This window comes from Synchiropus splendidus, chromosome 2, assembly GCF_027744825.2.
Source record: "Synchiropus splendidus isolate RoL2022-P1 chromosome 2, RoL_Sspl_1.0, whole genome shotgun sequence".
NCBI classification, from domain to species: Eukaryota; Metazoa; Chordata; class Actinopteri; order Syngnathiformes; family Callionymidae; genus Synchiropus; species Synchiropus splendidus.
Window position 1 is genome coordinate 22,897,991 of NC_071335.1, and position 23,130 is coordinate 22,921,120.

The 23,130-nt window shown below is 43.1% G+C and overlaps 1 protein-coding gene across 1 annotated transcript in view; it reads right to left on the minus strand.

Annotated features, from left to right (window-relative positions):
* Positions 1-22,778, minus strand: part of bnc2 (basonuclin 2) — a 153,927-nt gene extending 131,149 nt beyond the window's left edge. Inside the window, exon 1 of the mRNA XM_053858279.1 lies at positions 22,402-22,778. Within this exon, the coding sequence (XP_053714254.1) occupies positions 22,402-22,404 (3 nt within the window). The 5' untranslated portion in view covers positions 22,405-22,778. The remainder of the gene's footprint in view (positions 1-22,401) is intronic.
* Between the last annotated feature and the right edge of the window lie 352 nt (positions 22,779-23,130).

Genomic DNA, 23,130 nt, shown 5'->3' on the forward strand with positions numbered 1-23,130 from the left:
CTGTCATCTGCCAGGCAGATCGTATCGAAAATTTCTCGTAATACGATAGGTTGACGGCCAATGAAGGGTGTCCCACCTTTCACCCCAAGTAGCGAGGAAAGACTCCGCCTCCTGTTGTCCATTATAAGGTTAAAGTGGAAGAAACTTATTTGAAAATATGAAGGAGCTATGCATCATTTTCCTTGTTTCGTGTGAACTCACAAGTCACCCTGTTTCCTCAGAATACCAATAACAAATGAAACCCAGTCTTCCATCAGGTGTCACCGGATTGTTCCAAGCATAATCAAGACTACTTCTAGTTTGACCATAAAGAGTCTAAACACTTACAGGCAACACGAGATAAAATAACTCCTTGCACACGTTGGAAAGTAGAAAACCAAGCTGGGAGCTATCAGGGACTGGCTGTGCTTGTTGTGGCCACACGCCAAGAGTAGGTATGCAGCCCAATGGACACCATCTGCATGAACACATTTTAAAAGCTAACATTTCAAGAGAGGGCCTGGTTGCGAGTGTGTATGTGTGTGTACATGTGCCGAGTCGGAAACTAGGAGCAAATGCTTCACGCCAAATCAGGGGGACGAGGTGGGAGAGCAGGACATTCCTGCGAGATGACAAGCCATCACAGTCACACACCAGCGCAGGAATGTCGGGAAAACAGACTGGGTGGGTGAAGTGCAGGAGGATGAGTGAGCTGAGCGAGGGAGGTAGACAGGGGTGGGGGACAGACGATGAAAAAAACGTGTCACTTCAGTGGAACTACGAGTCACTGGAGCGGGGGAAGTTGTCGTAATGTGTTGCACACACTGAACAGAGAGAGGAGTAGATGCAGATGGTCGCAGCCAAAAGGACACTGAGATGTCAGCGCCCCCCCCCCCCCCCACCCCCCCCCCCCACCCCCCCGCCACCACCAGTGCTTAAGTCCAATTTCTGCCATGCAACTGAAAAATCACTGTAGGGGTAACGGAAAGCGGAAAAATGGATGAAAACAAATCTCGGTGTTTGTCTGAGGATATTAAAGTTAGACGACAAAGAGCTGCAGGAATGTGTCTGGTGGCAGTGGAGGGGATGGACGCGGATCGCAGCACGGAACGAGTGGGAGAAGAAGTGTGAACACTGGTGAATATGCGCTCCAGATGTGTCGGCCCGTCACACTACAAGTAAACACCCCCACTGATGGACAGTTCGGGACTGGATGGCCTCACCGTCTTTTCCCCGGGGAGAGAGCTGGAGAGGGAAGGAGGGAGGGGGAGACAAGAGCATGAGAAAAGGAGGGGAAGTTGTCGGGATCAGTGCTGAGGGACCCGAGCCAAGAACAAGTCACCCTGAGGACCCGTGTAGCCTGGCAGGCTGGGTAGACACACAGAGAGAAAGGAAACAAGAGTAAGTTGAAAAAAAGAAGGAGGGAAGAAGGAAATGGAGGTATAGTGAAGCAGAACTGGTCTTAATAGTTCCCCTCTTGTCCCCCCCCCCTCCCTCCTCTCCCCTCCATGTGGCCTCCAAGGGGGCTCCTGCACCATCAGCAAATTTCCGTCTGGCACAGACCTGCAAACTCCTGGGAGCAAACTGAAGTATGAGCATCAAGAAAGAGGGATGAAAAAGAGGGACGATCAGAAGTGGCAGCGGACAGCCAGACGACAAAACGTCTGAGCTCCACTTTCTCACATTCTCACCTGCTTAGGTTTTCATTCCCAGGAAGTCGGCCATGTTTGTCTTAGATGCTCAACAACTACTGCATCTTTTTACTTCTTTGAAATATTTTGAAACTATATTTGACTTTTTTTTTCATTAAAAGAGAGTGAGATGGTATTTACTGTAGCGCCTCAGAAACAGAGCTGTAAAACAAAAGACACCAAACAAATGCCACCGGAGAGGAGATCACTACAGATACTGGTGAGACGTTCTGTTTTCAAGGCAGAAATTCACGTGGTAAATTTTAACGGCATGTACACAACAAGCACAAAACAAGTGAATATTTCATCTTGCAGCCCAAGTTTCGGTGGGAATATGAGAAGCTTTTGTTTTGGTGCAATAGCTTGCTAGATGGTTCTTATTGTGGACGGTGTTTCCTTTCTGACTCATTCCTCCTTTGTCCATAGTGTTTCCGTTTTCGTCATTCTTCGTTCGTCGTTCTAAACAGTGCATCCATACGAATATTTTCCCGACAGGAATCAAAAAGGAAAAACCAAACTGAAGCTCGTTGTCTTTATTGAGCGTAACAAACTCTTGTGGGCTCAGAAACAACCAGAATTCCAAAAGTTTACGGTCAAAAACCCAATATGCTCAAGCTGTCCTCCATAATCCAACATACCATCACAACGACAGAACCTTACACATGCGCTGTCCACTCCAAAAGACAATGACGGCCTTCAAACGAAAACCCTTACATGTATAAAGCACTAAACCACAAACAAATCATGAATAGCGTAACGATAGCAAATGAAACGCAGCAACAAAACACTTTGACGCTTACAATTGCATTTAAATAGATTTGCTTTAACTGAGATTATAAGTGTGCAAATGTTTCGCTTGGGATCAGTTTAATGTTGAGTGCTCGTGAGTACAAGCTTGACCTCCAGTGGGTCACAGGCATGTGGCACTCCCAGAGAACTGATGTGTGTTAAAGAGAAAATGATGCGATAACTTTCAACAGACTTTTTTTTTTTTTCAATTCCAGCTGGAGTGACTGGGCCAAGTGATAGCAGCAACGTTTGTACTCACACACGGCAAATCTGATACGGCACCTCGAGTGAGGAGTTCCAAAATCACATTAGTGGATCTGCTAAATGTGGGGGGTTTGTGCATCTGAGTCCCATCAACAGCACCGGAGCTGCTATCAGAAGGCAGCGCCGATGACACCCCTGCATTAAGCAGCTGTCCACTCCCATGATCATTAGCGCGATACGGATGCAGCGGAGCAGGGAGCAGGGTGCTGCTACTGCTACAAAGCCTGGTCTCCAGGGGGCGGGAGGCGAGCCGTCTAAACACCACCGAGTCACCACAGCCTCAGACAGAGGGTCACAACTTGTCCAAGCGCATGCATCCTCAATCGTCCAAACAGGACTGTGATAATCCCTCAGAGAGGACGTTTCATTCCAGTGGCCGATTGACTATAAAAGAATAAATAAAGACTTTGGTGGAACACTTGGAATTGGAGGATTTACTTGTCCAAATGCTTAATAGAATTAGAAATAATGAGTCCATCCTTCTGGCTGAGAGACTTCCCACTCCCCGGACACCTTCTCTTCTTGGGGCATAGCGAGGTGATCAACCCCGGGTCTACACCGGGGCCTCCTCCCAGTGGGACACCCCTCCAGCACTATGTCTAGAAGGCACTCCAGAGTCTTGAACCACCTCTGCTTCCATTGATAGAGTCCCCAATGGCAAACAGGTACTCAGACAAAGGCCGATTCCAAATATCCCTTTGAGCAAAACAGACCCAAAGCTAGGCCTCGGACTAGCGCTCATTGATGAGCGTCTCAAGGGGGACCATCTCAAATGCCCTCCAGAATAAATGTGAACAAATATATATTTGAGGAACAACTGACCAATTGCCTTTCAGAGTTGTGTGACTGAATCTAACTATATTTTCATATTCTCCCGACATATTTCTTTCATTGTCTTCCGAAGGATTAAGGCTTCTCAAACTACAAAGAAGAACTTTGAAATGAAGGAGGCAGGGGAGCAAGCGCTTCATCAGGTCAGGTATTTAGCTCTGGAATGGTTATGGCCTTTAGCATGTATCAGATTCTCATCCAGGAATGTAACCTTGCTCTTGGATAACCGCGTCTGGCTGACACAACGAGGTGAAACTGCGCCACAATACGACGGCTAATTAGCTTAATTATCTGTTTTCAGAGGCGGATTAACGCACGCGAATCAGAGGTAAACGAAGATTAGCTGGCTGTTTTTTTCTCTCCCCTTTTATCAAATTCAAGCCGCCATTAGCGATGTGACCCATCATTCCAGTAATGTGGGAAACGAAGATGAAGGGTTTTTTTTAATGAAAACTGAGGGCACACACACACACACGCACACACACAGTGACGCTGGTCTCAGATCAGCCTTTTAATCTAAAGCTACACATATATGTTTCAGCCAAACGAGCCAAGAGCGAGCGGACGAAAACTTTGCCATCGAGACTTATATTGGACTTAAATTTCACAGCGATGACTTTGCTCTGCTACACACCTCTTTAAATGAAATATAGGAAGTAAAGTGCTAATATTTTTTCTTTATTTCATCTCTTTCTTCTGATGATTGACCCATTCACCCAATGGTTATTATACCACATCTCTATCCACCGTAATTTCCGGACTATAAGTCACAACTTTTTTCTTGTGATCTGAACCCTGCGACGTAAACAGTATGTGGGTTTTTTCAGGCAAAACAGCGTCTTGAGCCTTGTCACTTCAAACCAATCAAAATGCATGTTTTCACCCACGGGTCCGCAGCTCTGCCCACAGAGCCGATCTTCTGGAGGACCAGAGATGAGAAGAAGCAGCTGAGACCTGCTGTGGTGTCGGAACTTTGGTCGTTTTGAGTGTTTTAATGTCAGTAAAAGATGTGAGGAGTTCATGATTCAAGTTGAGAACATTGCCCAGTTTCTTTCATGAGTCAGTCTCCATGCTGGACCCCAATTTCAAAACTGGTTTAGAAGTGACCCTCGTGCATTTTTAAGAACCACTGACCTTTCTACGGTGCAGACATCACCACTGCACCTGCGATTTAAAGACTGGTGCAGTTTATGGATTATTAATCTATTTTCCTACAATATAGTCCAATTTAAATGAAATGAGAACAAAAGTTTGCTCACAGAAGAACAAATATTTATAAATAGATAAACAACTCAAAAGTTTCAACCTCCGGATGAAATTGCCACTTCAACAACACAGCTTTTGTCCTTGTTGCTCTATCTGTTTCCCTGCTGCTGTCATTTAGGAGGTTCAGCTGTTTTTATCTAATTGCCCGTAACAGGGAGATGAACATTCCTTCCTACAACACAAATACACAGTTTGACATTTACGCACAGCCACACGGTCCCTGGTGGACCAGTCCATGACTCTCACTATGTGTTTGTTGATGTGTGTTTACTGAGCTATAGACGCGGTGGTTCAGTGAGTATTCCTCACACGTTGGGACAGTCCGCAACCCAGCACGTCCCTGTAGACCCCCACCCTGTCTGCCTGTACCCTCTGATTTGGACAGAGGGCAATCAAGCAGACCCAGTAAACAATACACAACAAGGCCAGTAGAAAACCACAATAGCTCCTAAATTTATTCCTCTAATGCGCTGGGGACAGCAGTGTTTGTCCAATCACGGCTCTGTCAGAGGGAAGCCATACACAGCGACTATTAAAATGATCAAGGGTGTTGCTTAATGGCCAGGGAAGGATGACATGTTGCACACAGCTTTCATAGAGCTTCGCTGGGAACAGCCATTAGACTGATGGCCCGTAGTCAAGATATATATAGTGGAGTGTCAGTCGCCGCATTTCAAAGGCTTTTTCTTGTTTATTTTCTCCGGAGAACGTCTCTGGAGATCACAGCTCATTCAGAGCCAAGGGGGCAGGAGCTGAGGGGGCATCTGAAGACCTTTTTGTGGCTGCTCCGGTGGAGAGGCAAAGTGTTTTCTGGAATCAAGTTCTGTGCAGAAGAAGTGGAATTCAACATGCGTTTTCATTGAATGCTTCATTTAAAAAAGGAAAGCATCTCCACGGTGATTGATCTGAGGAGACCACCTGTCAGGTGTCACTTCCTGTCCCCCCAGGATGTTGGGTTTATTACGGTGGATTGGTGCTAAAATTCTTAACCTCTTAAAAAAGTTGTGTAAAAGCTGGGATTTTAGAGCCTTTTGACCACCAACAGGAATTCACTGTTTCCAGACAGACTCGATGTAGTTCAGTCACACCGGCGTGAGCAAAGCACCAGCAGTGTTGGACTGCTGCAACCGTTCTGCCTACATATGTATTTACATTGACATTTTCACAAACCAGGAGAAGAAGAAGAGGAAGATGTCACACATTGCAAATCACTTGTTTAATTTTCGGTTAGGGTTCTGTTCTGGAAGCTGCTCAAAATTACTTTAACAAAGCTCAAACAAGTCCTTCCAAAGTCCATAGAGCCTGATCAGTTAGAACAGGAGTCACCAGCCTATGAGCAACCGCACTGAGTGACTCGAAGGGCTGCCATCAGTTCAGTACACACATCTGAGATCACGATAAACAATGGACGATAAATGATATTCCTCTCAAATACTTGTCTCATTACCGAAAACCAATGGTGTAACAAAAAGGATTACAAAATCAAACATAATAAGATGGTTATTACGTCTTGGTGTCAGAGATAACAATATGAGCTTCATTGATACCGTAATTGAGAAGTGAGAAAAATTACATTAAAAAATGAAAACGTATTTATATTTATTGCCTAGCTTAGTTGTGAATGCAGTTGTCTCCCAAAATGGAAACAGTACCAGAAGCATTTTTGCATCAACAAGAGCCACGTTCAGTTTCTGGAGGATTAAGACTTCCTGTGGTCAGATTGTTGGTTGAGTCGCCATGGCTAAGCATGAACTCTCCGTATTCCCAGAAAGTGGATATTTGAATTTTGAAATTAAATTAAGTTTTCCAACTTTTCCATGATTTGATTTTATTTTTGACACAATTTAAGACACATTTAACTTCACTATTTTGTAAGCTTTTTCCCTTAATGTTGCAACAAGACAAAGACAAGTCAAAGTTATCATTTGAATATTTATCTGAATATCGGTCCGACGCCAACTCATGCAGTTACTTTGCAATCGTCTTATTAAATAAATGTCTTGTTGTCTTTTCAAGCCCATGAAAGAGCGTGAGAGTGTTTTTAATGTATTTCTTTATTTTTAAATATGATATTCCGCTGAGTTCTTCCACAGAGGGACCACTTCTTCAAGGCAGTGACTGTGTGCATCTAAAACGCGACTGAGGTCAACATAAACATGATCTCATTTGTGTTGTGTAAGAAAAAAAAAAGATTTGACCTCAGACAGACGTGGAGAAGAGAGAGTTTTGCTCTCATGTTACCTGCCTCTGCTGTGGCAAATGATTAGCCTGCTGAAAGCATCTCATTATCAGTATTTATGAGGGAGTGAGCAGCCGGAGTAATGACAGCTTTACTCCAAAGAGGTACTCTCTCTTTTCCTCTCTTTCTCTGTACACACACACTCCACTCTCTCTTCCTCTCTCTGGATCTTTTTAAACAAACACAGTGGCACCAAACAATTAAAACGTGCTTTCTGCAGGGATCGACCGCGAAGACCACGGTCAGTGCCGCCGCCGATGTTCAGTCCTGCGCTGGACAAGCGTGGGTCCTTTCTACGGCTTGATCTCGCCATGCTTTCCACCCTGGCCTCACTGTCAGCTCCAAAAACACCTTAATTCATTTTGGATGAGATATTTAATTCAAGGGCCCTGCTCATATCAGGGGCCTTTAAAATGGCATTGGACCCCAACGGAGCACGGGGGTGAGTTTCTTTTAATAAATTAAACATTTGGCGAAGCAGAAAAAAAAGCTCTGGGTCGCTGCGATGACGGTGGAATTTTCAAGTCGCCGACCACTGCAACTTATTTTGAGGCTGGTCAGAAGAGCCTCAAATGCTTCAACTATGAACGGCATTTTTCTTTCACATTAATCCGGACTGATACGGGTGTTGGACACACACATCACAGTCAAAGTGTGAGGATGAATATTTAAAATATCACTGATCGATCAGTCAGTCGGAGCTTAAAAATCCAGTTTAGAAAAATAAATAAATAAATGAATATATTTTTAAATATATGATGAATGTAAACATTTATCGAAACATACAGTAAATTAAAAATAATTTACAAATTGACAATGGGGATACATAAATACATTAACTTTAAATATTTGACGCGAGAATTTATGGGAAAAGTGCGTTCAATATGACAAGATGATTTGAAGAAATTTGGAAACATTAAATGAAAGATTTTCGTCTATTTTTCTGAAGTAGACAAAGCATACGTAGAACACTGGCATCTGTTTTTACATTTGACTTCGTGCAAGAGGGGGGTTGACTGGAGCTGACAGACCGCTGCCCCCGGGGCCAGAAATCGCCCAGGTCAGGTCTAGACCTTTCCCCTGGGTATTTTGCAGACCTGATCCGGAAGACAGATGGAGCGACAGGGGTCTGTCGCTTGCAGCCATCCCAAATTTGACTCTGCTTTCAAACAGAATAACAAGTTTTCCCTTATTCAGTAAAACGATATGGAGTGTGAAGTCAGAATGTTCCGCCGACTTCCTATCAAAATTTGAGTTTATCAATGGATCCAGCGAGGTTTTCAATAAATGTTAATGATCCAGGAAGTCTATGGAGGATGTGTGAGGGGACAGGAGAAATCCAGTCCTGGGGCGACCAAATCATTTCCAGGTGGGGAGCGGAGCATATGACCCGGCCCATGATTCCCAGACTACACCTGTGTATGCGATGACATATTAGAATAGTGAAGCCAGCTGAGTGAGAGAAAGCAGTCGTACATCTGATTCGTTTGAAACCCAAACAGCCCGACTGGACTGTAGCAGACGACATAAGCGCCGCACACATCACTAAAGAAGTGAGCAAAGTAAAGAAGTTTACACTTTGGTGTCAGTGTTTGAATTCAAATGATCCACGCTTTAAGCCGCCAGTGCGACCCATCACCAAGCCAGAAGTTGACCTCAACCAAACAACTCTGAATCTACCATCTTTCTGGCTTTAGTTAAAGTTGCCAGTCACAGTTGCGTCTGCTCTCATCACCTATATTTCTCTATATAGATAGATATTTTTTCCCATCGGAGCATCCTACCCGAGAGGCTGATGATATTTCTTATTACTTCAGATTCAGTTGCCTCGGGGCCCACAGAGCGAAAAGCTATTTGACCAAACGTGGAAGCCCAATAAAGTTCCATCGATTAGGACGAATGAGCATCATATTGGAAACACAGGTGGCTCCAAAGAAATTAAAAAAGCTGCAACAAAGAAATCAAAACTGAAGCATATTAAATCCCTTTCGCCACAAGTTGAGCGCGTCTGTTTGTGTTTTGGATCGTCTTCATTGTGAGGGCTTTGGCAGAAATCCACAAAAGTAAACAGAGTGGACCAAAAGATTTCTATATAAAATGTTCTTTTTTCCCCAAATTTTGACGGCTGATCCTCATTCATGATGTTTTATAGACACAAAACTGTTAGATTCCGCCAAAAGCTGTTTACCAATGAGCACTTTGGTGTTGCTTGACATATTACATTCAAATATTATCAATTTGATCGATTAGATTTTTTTCATTGTCTGTTTTGGATGGCTTCTTTCATGTGGTTTCATTTAGGTTAAATGTTGTCAGATGTCTTTGTTTCAAATGGATACATTCAGTTGTGTTTTGTGATTCAAATTGCAGCAACAGATCTCAGGAATTTTGAACCTTGATGAACATTTACATACTTTCCATTTGTTGTCTACTTGTAGAAGTGACTCTCCATCACCGTCTGGTATTCTACTGCAAAGGACTGATAGAGAGAGTAAACTCCATTAAAAAAATATCATTAATCTATCAATCCTCCTTGAATGTTTCTAGTTCTAGATGAAGAGAGGAAAAAAGATGTCAGTGAGTGCACATGAAAAAAATAAAATTATACATGATACATGACATGTTATACATAATATATTTGTGATTATTTATTTTTTTCATTTTTTAATAAGTACAGTAATACCTGCAGGTCTAATAATTAATGGCCTTAATATGTGCATTTTATCTCCCGAAGAAAAAGGGTAGCACTGAAAACAGAATTTAAATACATGTGAATAGTAGAAGTGGTAGGGGAGGAGCAAAGGAAGAAGGCGAAGGTGCATCTGTGGCACCACTCTGCCAGTAAAAGTAGTAGATGCCAGTAGTCGTACGTAAAGGAAGTATAAATAGGCCTCAATACAGAGGCGGAAAGGATGGAATGTTCAGTGTTGTAGGTGCCCGAATCCAACAACTTTTGAAAACAGGTTCCCAAGTGGGAGCTTTTGCGGACGATGCCAGTTCATCTCCCCATATTTTCATATCATTCATTGCAAGTGTTGAAGCTCTCAGTCTCTGACCGTGACCAAAGTCGCTTTGGTCTCACCAAGCGAGAAGGTTTGTATTTTATAATGGCACGAGAGCCGGCGAGTGTTGCTGTTGTAAATACTGAGTGTGGATGGGCTATAATATGAATTGGCTGCAACTGGATACATGTGACTAGGGGGCAAATGGATCTAATGGTAGTCTTAATGCTGGCCTTGAATAATGAGGCCTTTGTCTAATAAAACTGGAAAGCCTCCAAATACCTATAGGGACCACGGCTAGTTAGAGCAATAACAGTCTATCAAAAGAGAAAGCAAAGTGATTACTTAGAGGGTAATAAATACAAGGTCCACGCTAGGGGGTAGGTGGGGGAGATAACTGCGTGGACAAAAAGAGAAAGAACACATTAGCAGAGTATTAGGACATAAAAAGTTCTTTTTGTTCAAATGGTGGGAAAAGATTCTCAGTCGCGTGTTTAGTTGTTTGGAGTGTGAAGCGCATGGTGGATTTCAACATATGTCAGCAGACTGCTTTTATGTCCATTTCCGTGAAACTCGGGAATCAGAAACCGATTCCATTCAAGACATCTGTTTTAATTCCCTTTTCTGACGCTGTCAATGACTATCATTTGTTGCACAAAAAAGTTGCAAGTCATGGAACAGCAAGTGGCCTTTGCCCTTTTTCTTCAATTCTTTTCAAGTATTTTTAAAAACTGCTTCACACAACAATTGCATTTCAAAAGTGTGATTTAAAAAATAAATAAATAAACAAACTCCACGGAGCTACGCCAGGATCTGCAGACAAAGAATCAAACTCTCACGCAGAATTCCTGAGCAGTGTCCAAGGGCAAATGACTCAAAAGAAAGATGCCGTTCTTAACAATCTTTGTCACTACTCAACACTGTGTCCGAAAGTTTTGAACGGACATTAGCTATTACAAAACATTCTCACTCGCAAACACACATAAAGACCCTTTCCCAGCGTGTCGAAAGTGGCGGAGTACTGCTGACCTAAAGGAACGACTTTAGGGCCAAAGTGCTGGACACAATAACACCACCATCAATAATAGCTGTGAGCGAAGAAAGAGGGAGAGTCCAATCAGAGAGTGTGGTGCAGGCTGGTGGATTGACAGCCTCGGGGCACGGAGAGACAGAGTAGTGGGAGAGGACGTCAGCAGGCGGCTGACACTGCTGGTCACCGCTCTAAATAAGTGACAAGATGAGGATCATCACGCTTTGGTCACACAGAGTTTGAGGAGGAACTGCTGATAACAGTGAGGGATGGAGTTCATCAAGACTGCTGTCGGTCAAGGGTCACTCTGTGCTGTGCTGTGTTTGTGTGTGTTGGTTGAAACTACAGTGACAAGTGAGTGATTCACTACCCCGCTCACTAGTGACCAATGGCTCTCTCCGCTCTCTGCACTGATCTATTCCAGCTAATGTATTACTGCAGGCGCGTCTCTGTCCACTGCATGCTGACTGGGCTGGACGTCTGCCGCTTTCCTGACCAGACAGTACCAGGAAGAGGCGGACAAATGGTCGCCCACAACGATGAGATTTTACTTCATGGTGGTGCATGAACATCTGTATATGTGAAGGACATTGCTTTTTCCAGCCTCTGTTTCACATCATGTATTTTAGAAGCTCTGAAACCGTACTGTCACTTGCTGTCTGGTTGACCTAGATGACCATGAATCATATCCATATAGGGCAATAATATTGCATCTAAAAAGTCGCAATAAATTAGCGGCGTGGCGGAGGTACGCACTGTCCCGGCGCCTTTCTAGTTCGTTCTACTGTATTGTTTAATTCACATGGAAAATATTGATCGTGATGCGCTCAGCACTCACAGTAGGGACAAAGAAGAACGTGAGGCTGAACAATTTTTTAAGAAAAAAAACGTTTTTCCTGTAGGTTATTGTAAAGGTAAAGGTTTACTTCACGTTTCAAGGAATATCCCTCTAAGGCAGGAAGTTAAGAATCAACGTCAACTTTATTTATTTGAAGCACGGACACACAATTTTTTAAACAAATCAAGTAGCGCTACTGGCCTGCGGCCTCAAACCACTCCACCAACTCTGACCAACACCATTTCTCTTAGGCATTAATCCCCCCAACTATGCTTCTGGTCCAGCTAAAGCCAAATCGCAAGCTATACAAATTGTGTGTGCGACCAGTTCATGAGCGAAGCAGCATTGCCTTGTACTGTCTGACAGCCTGTCTGGGTTTTCTCTTTGTTATTAGCATAAATGAACATCTTGTGTCTTAGTGAAATGAATCATTATGAAGTACTTATCTAGTCTTGTTATGCCTGACTACATTATACCCAGGAATGTTCACCAAAAGTACCATCTAAATACCATCGTAATTACTGATTATTCACTGTTAATAAGCAAGTAATTACAAGAAATAAAAAAATATATATTTAACAGAGAAAAGCTAGTGACATAGTGCTGCAGAAAAACATGCGAATTAATGTTTGACAGGCTTATTCATTTTAATGCTGCACAGAAACTATAAAATGTTTGTAATCGCTATTGACAGGTCCAGGATTCTTGAACTTCGGCACTCGAGGCGATAACCCGCTCAGAAAGTGGTTCTTCCACAGAGACGAAGCTCACGGTGTCATGTAACTAATGTAGCCTGAAGAATAAAAAAACAATGAACAACGCTGTCCGAACCTCAGGGGATGTGAAAGTAGGTGGGCAATATCAGTCGTCTCCTCACTCCGACTTGCACCGACCGACCTCTGATCTTCGGAAGAGATGTGAATATATGCACTTCTCGCATATGATCAACACCTCACCGGGTGGCGAGGTGGCGAGGATCAATTTGTGGTCTGTGGGTGTCTCAATTACCTCCTTAGCACTAACAGAAATCCTCCCCGCCAAAGACTCCACAGATGTTAAACCACGTTTTTCATCCTTTAAAATGCATGAGAGCAAATTACATTTATTGGACATTTTGCACCTTAAAATTCACCGCTAGAGTTTGTTCACTCTGCATGAATCCAAGACCTGTAGAAGTCAGAACAAGCAAGACAGATCTGGTTCTGGTCCGTCCTTGCTCGGGGATGAAGGCTGTTCCTCCTGGTTGCCCAATAAAAACAAAATTCCTCCTCAAACAGTTTGTGTTTTTAGTTGAACTCCCCCAGGGTGGTGAAGTCTCGGTCGCACCACACCCGTCCTCCTGCTGCATGTCTCCCTTTTCTCTTCTTCCCACCTTGATCTCGCTCAAAGCTGTCTCTCATCATGTGACACATGTCCTTGACAAGTCCAGGGGATTCTTCACCATAGGAGATGGGCGGCGGTGTCAACCATTCACCCCCTCGCCTCCCCTCTGTCCCTCTTTCACTCTCCCTCTCTTAATATTGAGTTGCCAGGGTAAAAGGAGGGCAGAGGAATCTAATAACTGTGACAGTGGGGCTTTTTTGGCATTGTTCCTGAAGCTGTGCAGACACACACAGTGCTGTCTGCTGGCTCTAATGAAAGGTTAAATGAATAGGACAAAGTGACAGGAGGTATTATAAAGAAAGTGTAGGCAATGTGTGTCCAAGCATGTGTCCACATCTGTGACGCTGTCGTTCCTCGACACTGCCGCTGCATTCGACTGTCTGCGGCGGCGCTGCTTGTGCGCCCGTGTCACATGAAAGAGGGTGTCAGTCAGACTCTCCCAGCAGGACACAGATACTTTATAGAAATTCCAGCTTGGGGTTCTTTGATAAACGTTAAGGTCACCGGTGTTGGGCGGTGGGAGGGAAAGCGGAGGGAGTGACGAGGGGGGGACGCATGTCTCATCTTGTGCCTCTCCCTGCCTGTGCCCTGGTGGAATGCGGAGTCACATGAAAGAGGGCCTCTCTCTCCTTGCCTCTGAGACTCGTCCCTTGTGTCTGACTCAAAAGAGCCACTGTCCCCGCTCTTCACACACTACCTGTCAGCAGAACTCGCCACAAATCCGACAAGTGCTCGGCGTCAGCGCAGACGCGAAAGGTTTCCCGAAAACAGAAGAATTCCAATAAGACGCAAACAAACAGACGCAGGAGCCCATCATCCTCAGACTGCTTAATCACTGTGATTATGACTTTAAATAGCACCTTTGTCACAGACAATCGGAGAGATCACCGAGCAGGTGTGCCGCGATGTTGCAGGGCACGGACTCACGCGGCCAGCAAGATCAATATTTTCACCCAGAACTAGCCTTTGTTCTGGCAGAAGCCCCCTGAATATCAACCGTTTGAAGTGCGATGTTTGGGAGACACGTTCACTGTTCATGCACCAGGGCTCAGAAGCAGAAGAACGCCAGCTACATTTATTCTACTTAGTGATTTAGCCATAAACTCTGCCGCACACTTGTCATTTAATAACCATATTTTCTCATGCATTTGCACATTTTACTATTTCGATTCAACTTTATTTTAAGCCGTACGTGTTGCTCGAAAAGTAATCATCATTAACAATAACAGCAACTTGTTTTCAACATTTATAGTATAAAGTCAACCTCTTTGGTTCCTGCCCTGGATGGTACTGGTTCTGTAGCTTAGTTAGTGGAGTGTGTGCTGCAACAAAATTTCACTTTCAACTAATATTAGAAGAGAAGATGCTCCTCTTGATCACCGATGAGATTGTGATAAAATATTTCACTTTGTGTCAACATATATCCAGAACCAGGAAGTTAGGGCTGTGTATTGGCAGGTATCTTGCAATACGATACATATCCTGATACAGGAGTGGTGATACAGTACATTGCGATATACTGCGATACTGTAAGTTCAGTCATATATCGTAATAAAAACCATCATTTTATGGGGGAAATCAGATTATGCAGTGCAATATCATGTGCATGAAAAAGTTAGATTTTAGTTTTGATTTACATTTCGCAGAAATTCGCAACAAAATAACTCCAGCGTGCGAAAAGAAAACATTCCTGTTAAACACATCACAAATGCAGCAGCATTTCCAAGTATCTATGTATTAAATATTGCTTGCAAAAATGCTCCTGCAGGACATCAAAATTATGCATGGACGCTAAAATCAGGACAAAAGATGTAAGCACCTTACAACCTTGTTCTTGTCCTAAAAGAACCTCTCCGCATCGTCTCAGGAATGTTTCACTTTACATATGCTGAGTAAAGCAGAGGGCTTTGCTATAAACCATTCAGGGCTCAGTATTAGACCAAAACTCTAATACAGGTGGTTTCGCTTTGGAATCCAAACAGAGGTTCGAGGCTGACCTGGGAAAATGAAAAAGATATGCTCGACTTAAACATCCCGGCATCATCCTCACGTTGGGTCGACATGGTTTCCATTGTTGGGTGTTATCATTTTTTAAATCTAAATATCAACATGCATTAGGAATGTGCATCCTTGGGTCAAACCCGGGGGTTTTACAGGTTTGTCTGGTTTCCATTTAATGCATTATGAAATCAGATTCAAACTTTTTGGACTCCACTGTGTATATATCTTTTTTACGACTGGGAATTTAATGCATCATTTTTTATTCATTTCTCTTGTAAATAAAAACAGACGTGCATAAAGTGTCCAATTCCACAGGAACATATTGCTTTTGATTTATTTATTTATTTTTATAAATTTAGTATATATTACTCTGAAAGTGGAACTTCTTCTTCAATTATTTTTATATAATAATATATTACTATATTATTATATTATATATTTCTTCTTTTTCTATTAGTTTGGTCTTTTTCGAAATTCCAGGCTAAATTTTCGAATCACCTTCATTATATTTATATTCATATATTATTACGATGGCATTCAGTTTTTCCAAATCTCCCTATCCTTGCTCAGTACAGTGCAGTAAAGAGGAACGAAAACAAATGTTTTCCAATGCAGTTTCCCCACTCGAATTGACCTATTACCTCTGCCACGTTCTTGCCAGCATGTATCTGTCTCTGTCAGTTATGAACAGATCTCAATGAAATTCTCAGGTAATATTGATAAGGTTACAGGTGATTCCTTTTTGGTGGTCCTGGATCTGGATCCAGGAATCTTATTCTACGTCCGCACATTCTTAAGACTGAAGCAGAAGGTAGCACAAAAGACTAATCCGTCAGGTCTGCCTCGTCACGATTCTGACTCTCATTTCTAATGACTCCCAAATCTGCAGCTTCATGTCGTGTCATGTGCAGACGGGTAGGTTCGAGCGCGGTGTGTGTCACAATGCTGAAGAAGCTGATCGAGCACAGCGTCGGGAGAAGTCAAGTATAAAAGTGAACGAGGAAGCACATACTGTCTGCTCTTTGTTCAGAACATAAACAGGCTAGAAATGAAAAAAATGTGAGTCGCTGAAGCCGAGGAATTATTTCAGATCCAGTGCAGGTAGAAAATAATAATGTCAGGCACAGAAACTTGCGCAGAAGTAGACACTCAGGGCAATAATTCCAAAGTCAACAAGCTACGTCTCAGTCTTTAGGAATTTTTCATGAGCCACCACTTATCTTGTCATATCAGATTTCTTCCGCCATCTTTTTTGCAGAGACGAGAAAGGACACCTTGAGGGCAAATTATTCTCTTTTAGTCAAATCACTCCATAGTGCCTGAGGATAGGTGTTTATGCCTTTTGACTCAATGTGGCGTTATTTAGACACACCCATGCGACACGCACACAAACAAACACAGCACTTCAGGATGGGACTCCAAAGAAAAATAAAAAAAAGTAAGGCACCAAGTGGCGTCTGGAGTTTCCATCACAAGTGAAAACCCAGATTTTCCCACTCACTTTCATGAACAACTTTATGCCGGAGTACAGTCAGAGCAAGAGGGAGCTATAAAATATAAATTATACCACATAACCCTATACGTCCCAACTGAGCCATTTGGTTACAACTGTACTCCTGTTCGTTGCGCCGCTCTACTGTTCCTGCTATTTCTTTGGCATCGACATGAATTACGTCGGAGCAGAAGACGGAATGGATTACTAGTAAAATGTAATTCCTGCGCCGCCTGGACAGTTGCCACACGGTGACACGGAGGTGCTTATTTTACACACTGGCTGGTAATTAGTTCTGGACAAAATCAATCGAGGCCACCCCAAATTACAGCGAAATGCTCAGAATGATGGCTGTGTCCAAGAAAAAAAAAAAAAAAGAAATGCACTTGCGGGAATTAGTCTGAAGCCTGAGTTGTGCAAAATGTGTTCAATCGTTTTTCACTTAAGCAAATACAGACAGGGAGTGTGTGTGTGTGTGTGTGTGTGTGGCTTCTGCGCCCACTGGGTGTGTTCATGTTTAAGACCAAAGTTTTCCTGCGCCCTTTCTTGAGGAATCTGATAGTGTTTGGATTAGCCCTTGAAATGAAGCTTGTAAGGCGAAAAAAAAAAAGGCAGCAGAAAGTTGAACATTTGTACAGACCAGGATCGGTTGCAGCGCAGGACCAGATTGTAATCTGATTATGGGGAAGTGTGTTTCAGCGCCTTAGTTTGAAGACTTTACACTCATTTAGAAAAAGAAATGGCAGAAAGAATTAGTTAGCTTGTTCAGTTAGCGGCTGCTGTACAGACTGCCACCAGTTGGAGCCTCTTTTCAGCTCCCATCCATCAGCTGGGCACTTTGTATTCCGTCTGATTTTGTTAGTCAAACGGAACTAGTGTGGTCTTGTCTAGTTCCTGGCTCTCCACCTGGTTACTGGCCTTTTCCTTCAGGCTCAGGCGTCAAACTCAACAGCAGGGGACGCTATTCCTGCCGGCCGAAACATTTACGCACCCCACAACTTCAATACGTATCATTGGATCCAACTGAATTTCAATACTGATTTTAAGTGTGGCAAAATACATCCAATACATCCAACTTTTGCTTCGCTAAATGTTGTTTTCCATTAGATCATAAGCAGCTCAGCTTGAAGCTTCCAACAAAGGCAAAAGAAATGAATCTTATGTGAATGGATTCATGTTCTTGTCACATCCATGCTCAAATAATCCTGTTATTTCTTGTCACTAAAATGTATTTTCCTTTATTCACTTTCAATTATCACTTTTGCCATCAGTTCACCAACCACCTTGATCCACAACTCTGGTTGACTCGCACCAGATACCTCAATCTCAAAAGCAAAACGTCTAGCATATTCACATTATGGGGTGATGAGGGTGAGTGTTCTATCGCTGATCCATAGTCACCAAACTGGGAGCCAGTGGACTCTCAGACACTTGTTTAGAAAGAGATTTTATTTAAGATTTTGACAACAATGTATCATTGAGTCAAAATTGAATATGAACGCTTTCTGTCAGTAAAGTTTTGGGGTTACATTGGGTGAATGAGTGACAGTGTGCTGCAGTGTCAGTAAGCAGCAGTGCTCAGATCCAATGTACATTGCACGACTCATTTCAGAGCAGTTCCAGTGTTAATCCAGTGTCTGCGTCCTCGGAGCCCCACGGTTTTTAACAGCTCTGTTTAGTTCGCAGCTGAAGCTGCGAGGATCCAGTGCAGCACAATATCAGTGTACACTTCAAGTCAAGCTCTCTTATGATTCTAGTTTGGAAAAAAAACTCAACTCATTGACTGGCCTCTCAGTTGAGTGTTGTTCCTCAACTTCTCTGTGACACAGTCAAGCATATTCACTGTAACTCTAAAACAGCCCAGTAAACCCTGAACCTGATAGATTTCACTCCCCCATCTGACTGTTATTTACACGCTATCGCACAGAGGAGCGCTTCAGATGTTGGTAGACACGGTGCCACTTTTGGAAAGTTACTTCTCTAACTCACGTATTTCATGTGAATATTGTGAAATGTTTCCATGCTGAGGATGTTTTTGGGTCACAATGGTCTCTGCGCATCAGTAAGAGTAAAATGCCATAATCAAAGGTTACACTTTATATTAAGGTCTCATATATAATGTTCATTCATAAGACATCAGTGCATTTATAAAGTTTTAAAAGAGTTAAAAAAGAAAAGAGTAAAACTTATAGCAATGTTTCTTAAGCACTATAGGGTTTAGAGTTGGGGCCTCTGGGATGCTGTTATGTATTTTCACGACGATACAAAACAGCTCGATTCGAGGGAGCGCTTCCAAATACATGAATAAGCATGCCACGCTTTTTTCCTGTGCAAAAAGGATTATATTATGTGGTATAACCATCCTACAGACATCGCCGTGTTCCCTTCCTTCTGAGGTTTTCCAGCCCCAGGAGACCGCAGGAAGGAGGTTGTGGCGATGAAGATGAGAGTCAGCATGACACAGATCGAGAGTGATGCTAGAATTGGTGGATTTCTTTATCCTGATCCTTTATACTCCAACACAACGCTACCTGAGAATCATCAGTCCACAATCCACATTGGGTTAATATGTGTAAATAATGGCCATCTTACTGCAAAAAAAAAAAAAATTCCACACAGAATACAGGAAAAAAAAAGAAAAATGATGTCACTAGACTGAGTATTATTTTAAATCACGAGCGTCTCATACTGTGCACTTTATTAAATTAGAACTCCTGCCATCTCAAGTGTTTTAATATTTCATCGTGTCACACGGGTAGTGTTACACAGAAGTATTCGACTCCGCTCTGGAGCCATGATTTCCTTATATTGCCGTTCCTGTCACTGGCTAGAGCGAAAGGAGTCATTTGTGCCCTCAGTTATGAGATAATCCAAATTAATTCCTGCCATATTTTTTCCACGACAAGGACATTAATATGCCTTTGTACTCACGAGGGTAACTCCGGCCAGCAGGGGTGAACTCGTGATCAAGTAAGGAGTGGCCGCGTTTTCGATAGCTTTGGTTGATTCAGTCATTTGTTTGTCAACTTTGTGACTCAAAAATTTGTGTATGGATTTAAAACATTTTTTTAGGATTGGTCTGAGAATAGAACAATTACACAAGCGGAGTGAGTTCCAATCCCTGCAGGGAACTGTTTTATCTATCTGATTGTAGTAGCGGAGGTGTGCGCTGTCTGAGTGCTTTTCTAGTTTAGATTTAAGTCAAGTTTTGCATGACACTGCATTGTTTGCCGCCTGTCCTGGCAAGCCAGGGTTTCAGTGCACTGGAGCCAAGCTCAACCACTAAATGATGAGGTCACAGTCCTGACCACGACAACCACCAAATTTAGATACTCAAGTCACCAATTTTGAGCGGGCCGGACTCAAACAAGGACCTTGCTGCTGTGTGGCACACTACCGATGACATGAGCAGAAAACGGTTCACATGCGAGAAAAATGTGGCATAAAAAGGTCAATAAACTCGGGAAAAAATGTTTTGTTTTCTGACAGATGTTGAAGCAAACCACTAGCAGGCGCCGCTTCTGGTAGCTCTGCCTCTGGTTAGCGCTCAAAACGGCGGCGCACGTGGGCGAGAGCTTGTACCAAGTGAGCTTGTTGGATCTTAAATAGCCACTTTTGCAATTAGCGCTCAAAGAAACGGCGAAAGAGCGGGACAGTCAGTAAACCGCAGGGACACGAAGAGGAAGTTGTTGAAGGAGGGAGAAGAAGAGAGAGTTCTGGGTGTGAGCAGTAATCAGAGAAAGCCAGCAGGGGGGACAGCAAGGGTTGGCGGGGTCAGAGACGAGCACCACTAAGCAGCCTTTCACTTCATTAGCGGGCTCTCTGAGGACGGCGTCACAGGACTACCTGTCCAGTAGATTATTGAACCGGCTAACCAGTGACTCCCAATCCACACGTACACTCTCTCTCCAACGCCATGATTCCCACAGACCCAGAGGAATCACGACCTCGCCGGAGCCTCGCTGACAACTTTAACTTTCCCCTTAACCTCACGTAGAGGTGCTTCAGCCGGAACCTGAACATAAGCACTGTGTTTAGAACCACACTGCTGTTGTACATACACTTCTGCTATCCTTTTTGTGCTCTCCACATCTTGATAACCAGATGAAGATTCAATGCCTGCGTTTGCTCATCTGCTTCACACATGTTTACAATTATTTTTTTTTTTATTTAACAATGAGGTAAAACTGATGCATTTTTTCTTGCTTCATTCCAGATCTTCTGAAGAATGTCAATCGGAAAGGCAACTTTACTACAACAGGGTGGACGATAAGATTACAGCAGTTGAACATTCAAATAAACAGTGTTGATGATTCAAACTACTGACCCATAGTCCAGTTTAAGCCAGTTTCCAGCCTATACTAGTGATTTTAAACACTGACTTCAGCACAGACTCAAGCATCTGAAAGTGGCACCTGATAAACAGTAGCAGGAGTTTGATATCCCGCCAAGAAAATGCACATCAAATAGCAGACAAATACGTCATCATGGAATGTCTAAGTGACTTGCATAGGAGAGGAACTGTTTCCTTTAGTTAATCATGAAACAGTCTCACTCACATATATCTCTTGGTAATATTGTGACGACAGGTTTGTAGTGATGTTAAGTGCAGCCACTTACTCTTCCTGAGCTCCGCTCCTCAAGTTTGCATCGACAGACATAAGCAAATCTTGCTTCACTGGTGCATGACATTTAGTCATTTAGTCTTCAGATGTGCGCAACATCCCATCACAACTCTTGAATCACGCGTTACTACTACTATGGCTGTGGTTGACCGTCCAGCTCCAGAAGCTTAATGTCTTTTTTTTAGATGGGGGGTCTTGAACCCTACAGTGAACGAACTGAAGTTGATTGTCAAAAATACATCTCTAGGCTCTAAATACCTGAGTATTGAAGTAGAAACCACATGTTGCTACACGACCACATAAAAGACAGTTAGTCTTTTTGGCTTCCACATTAAATGTAGGTGCTTCTGTCTCGAAAGGAACCAAAAACAATCAACTTGCAGTTAGATATTAGCTTTGGAAAAAAAAAACTTTTTGTGACAAAGAATCTCAGCAAGTGCAATATTTGAGGTATTAATATAAAATACAGATTATATGAGTACTTGTGTTTGTAGAAGTGTCTTAAACAAGCCATGTAACATTTAAAGATGCTTCATTAATTCAAAAACAACAGTGATAAATGTACGCCTGAGAAGTTGACTACTACATCAAACTCATATCATCATCATGCGATCATAATGATACACATATTGCTGACCTCTTATTATTAGTAGTAGTAGTGTTAGTAGTAGTATTATAGTTATTATACTCCACACTCACTCTGAGTTTGTGTTGAATTAAATATCCACTTTTAGTTACTTAAAAATGATTGTTTTGGATGAAACTGTGTTCCTTTTGATTAGACTCGAATAATTTCACTCCATTCGTGATAAACCTTGAATCGAATCTTGAATCTTGGATTGAATTGAATGATGTTCGCCTCCGCTGTCAACAAGTGGAGATTCTGTAACTTTCTGGACCACGTGACTTCAGACCTAAGTAACATATTGCTGTGATGTGAAGGTATAAAAACAGAAATATATATAACTCACCATGTCTGCATGCCCCGCAACACGGAGCTGCTGAACTTTCCAAACTTGGTCTCAAAAGTCTGACTTCGCCCTCAAGTGGGGAACTTTTTCCTCTTCACTGCGTCTTCTTTCCGAGTCACTCGTCACTCAGAGTCCGGTTAAAATAACCAATCTTCTGTGTAAACGCCGGCGTTTTGTGGGGAAATTTAAGCCACTGTTCGATGGCAATGAAGCGCAAAAAAACGCGCGTCAGGACGCGCGTGAACTCGTCAGAAGGACCCGCAGAGACGCACGATCACCACGACCAGTCACCTCGTCTCAACCCACTTCTCATAAAACTCATTTAAACAATCGTGGTTCCTTACAGCGCGGTGTTGGAGTGAGGCGGTTTGACCAAGAGTAAACGTCTCCGCGCGGAGAAACTCCTTCCCCACTCTCCAGCGGTGGCTTCCTGATGCAGAGTCAGCGCAGCGGCGTGGACGCAGCGGAGGTCCGGACTGCTGAGACGGTGTCTGTCTGCCTCATTCCACGCCGTGTGGGACCGTGGCCCTCTCTCCGACTGTGCCACCTCCGCTGATTTACGACGTTGTGTCAGCCCTGAAGAGTCGCATCTTTGTGCGACTCAAATGTGCCAAAAAAACCTTTAGCCCCAAGGAGGTAAAAAGCAAACAGACGCACAGAGGAAGTTTTGTAGAGACTTGGAAAACACGGACGATTTAGTGCACAGCTGATTCTCCTGCCCGTCATTCC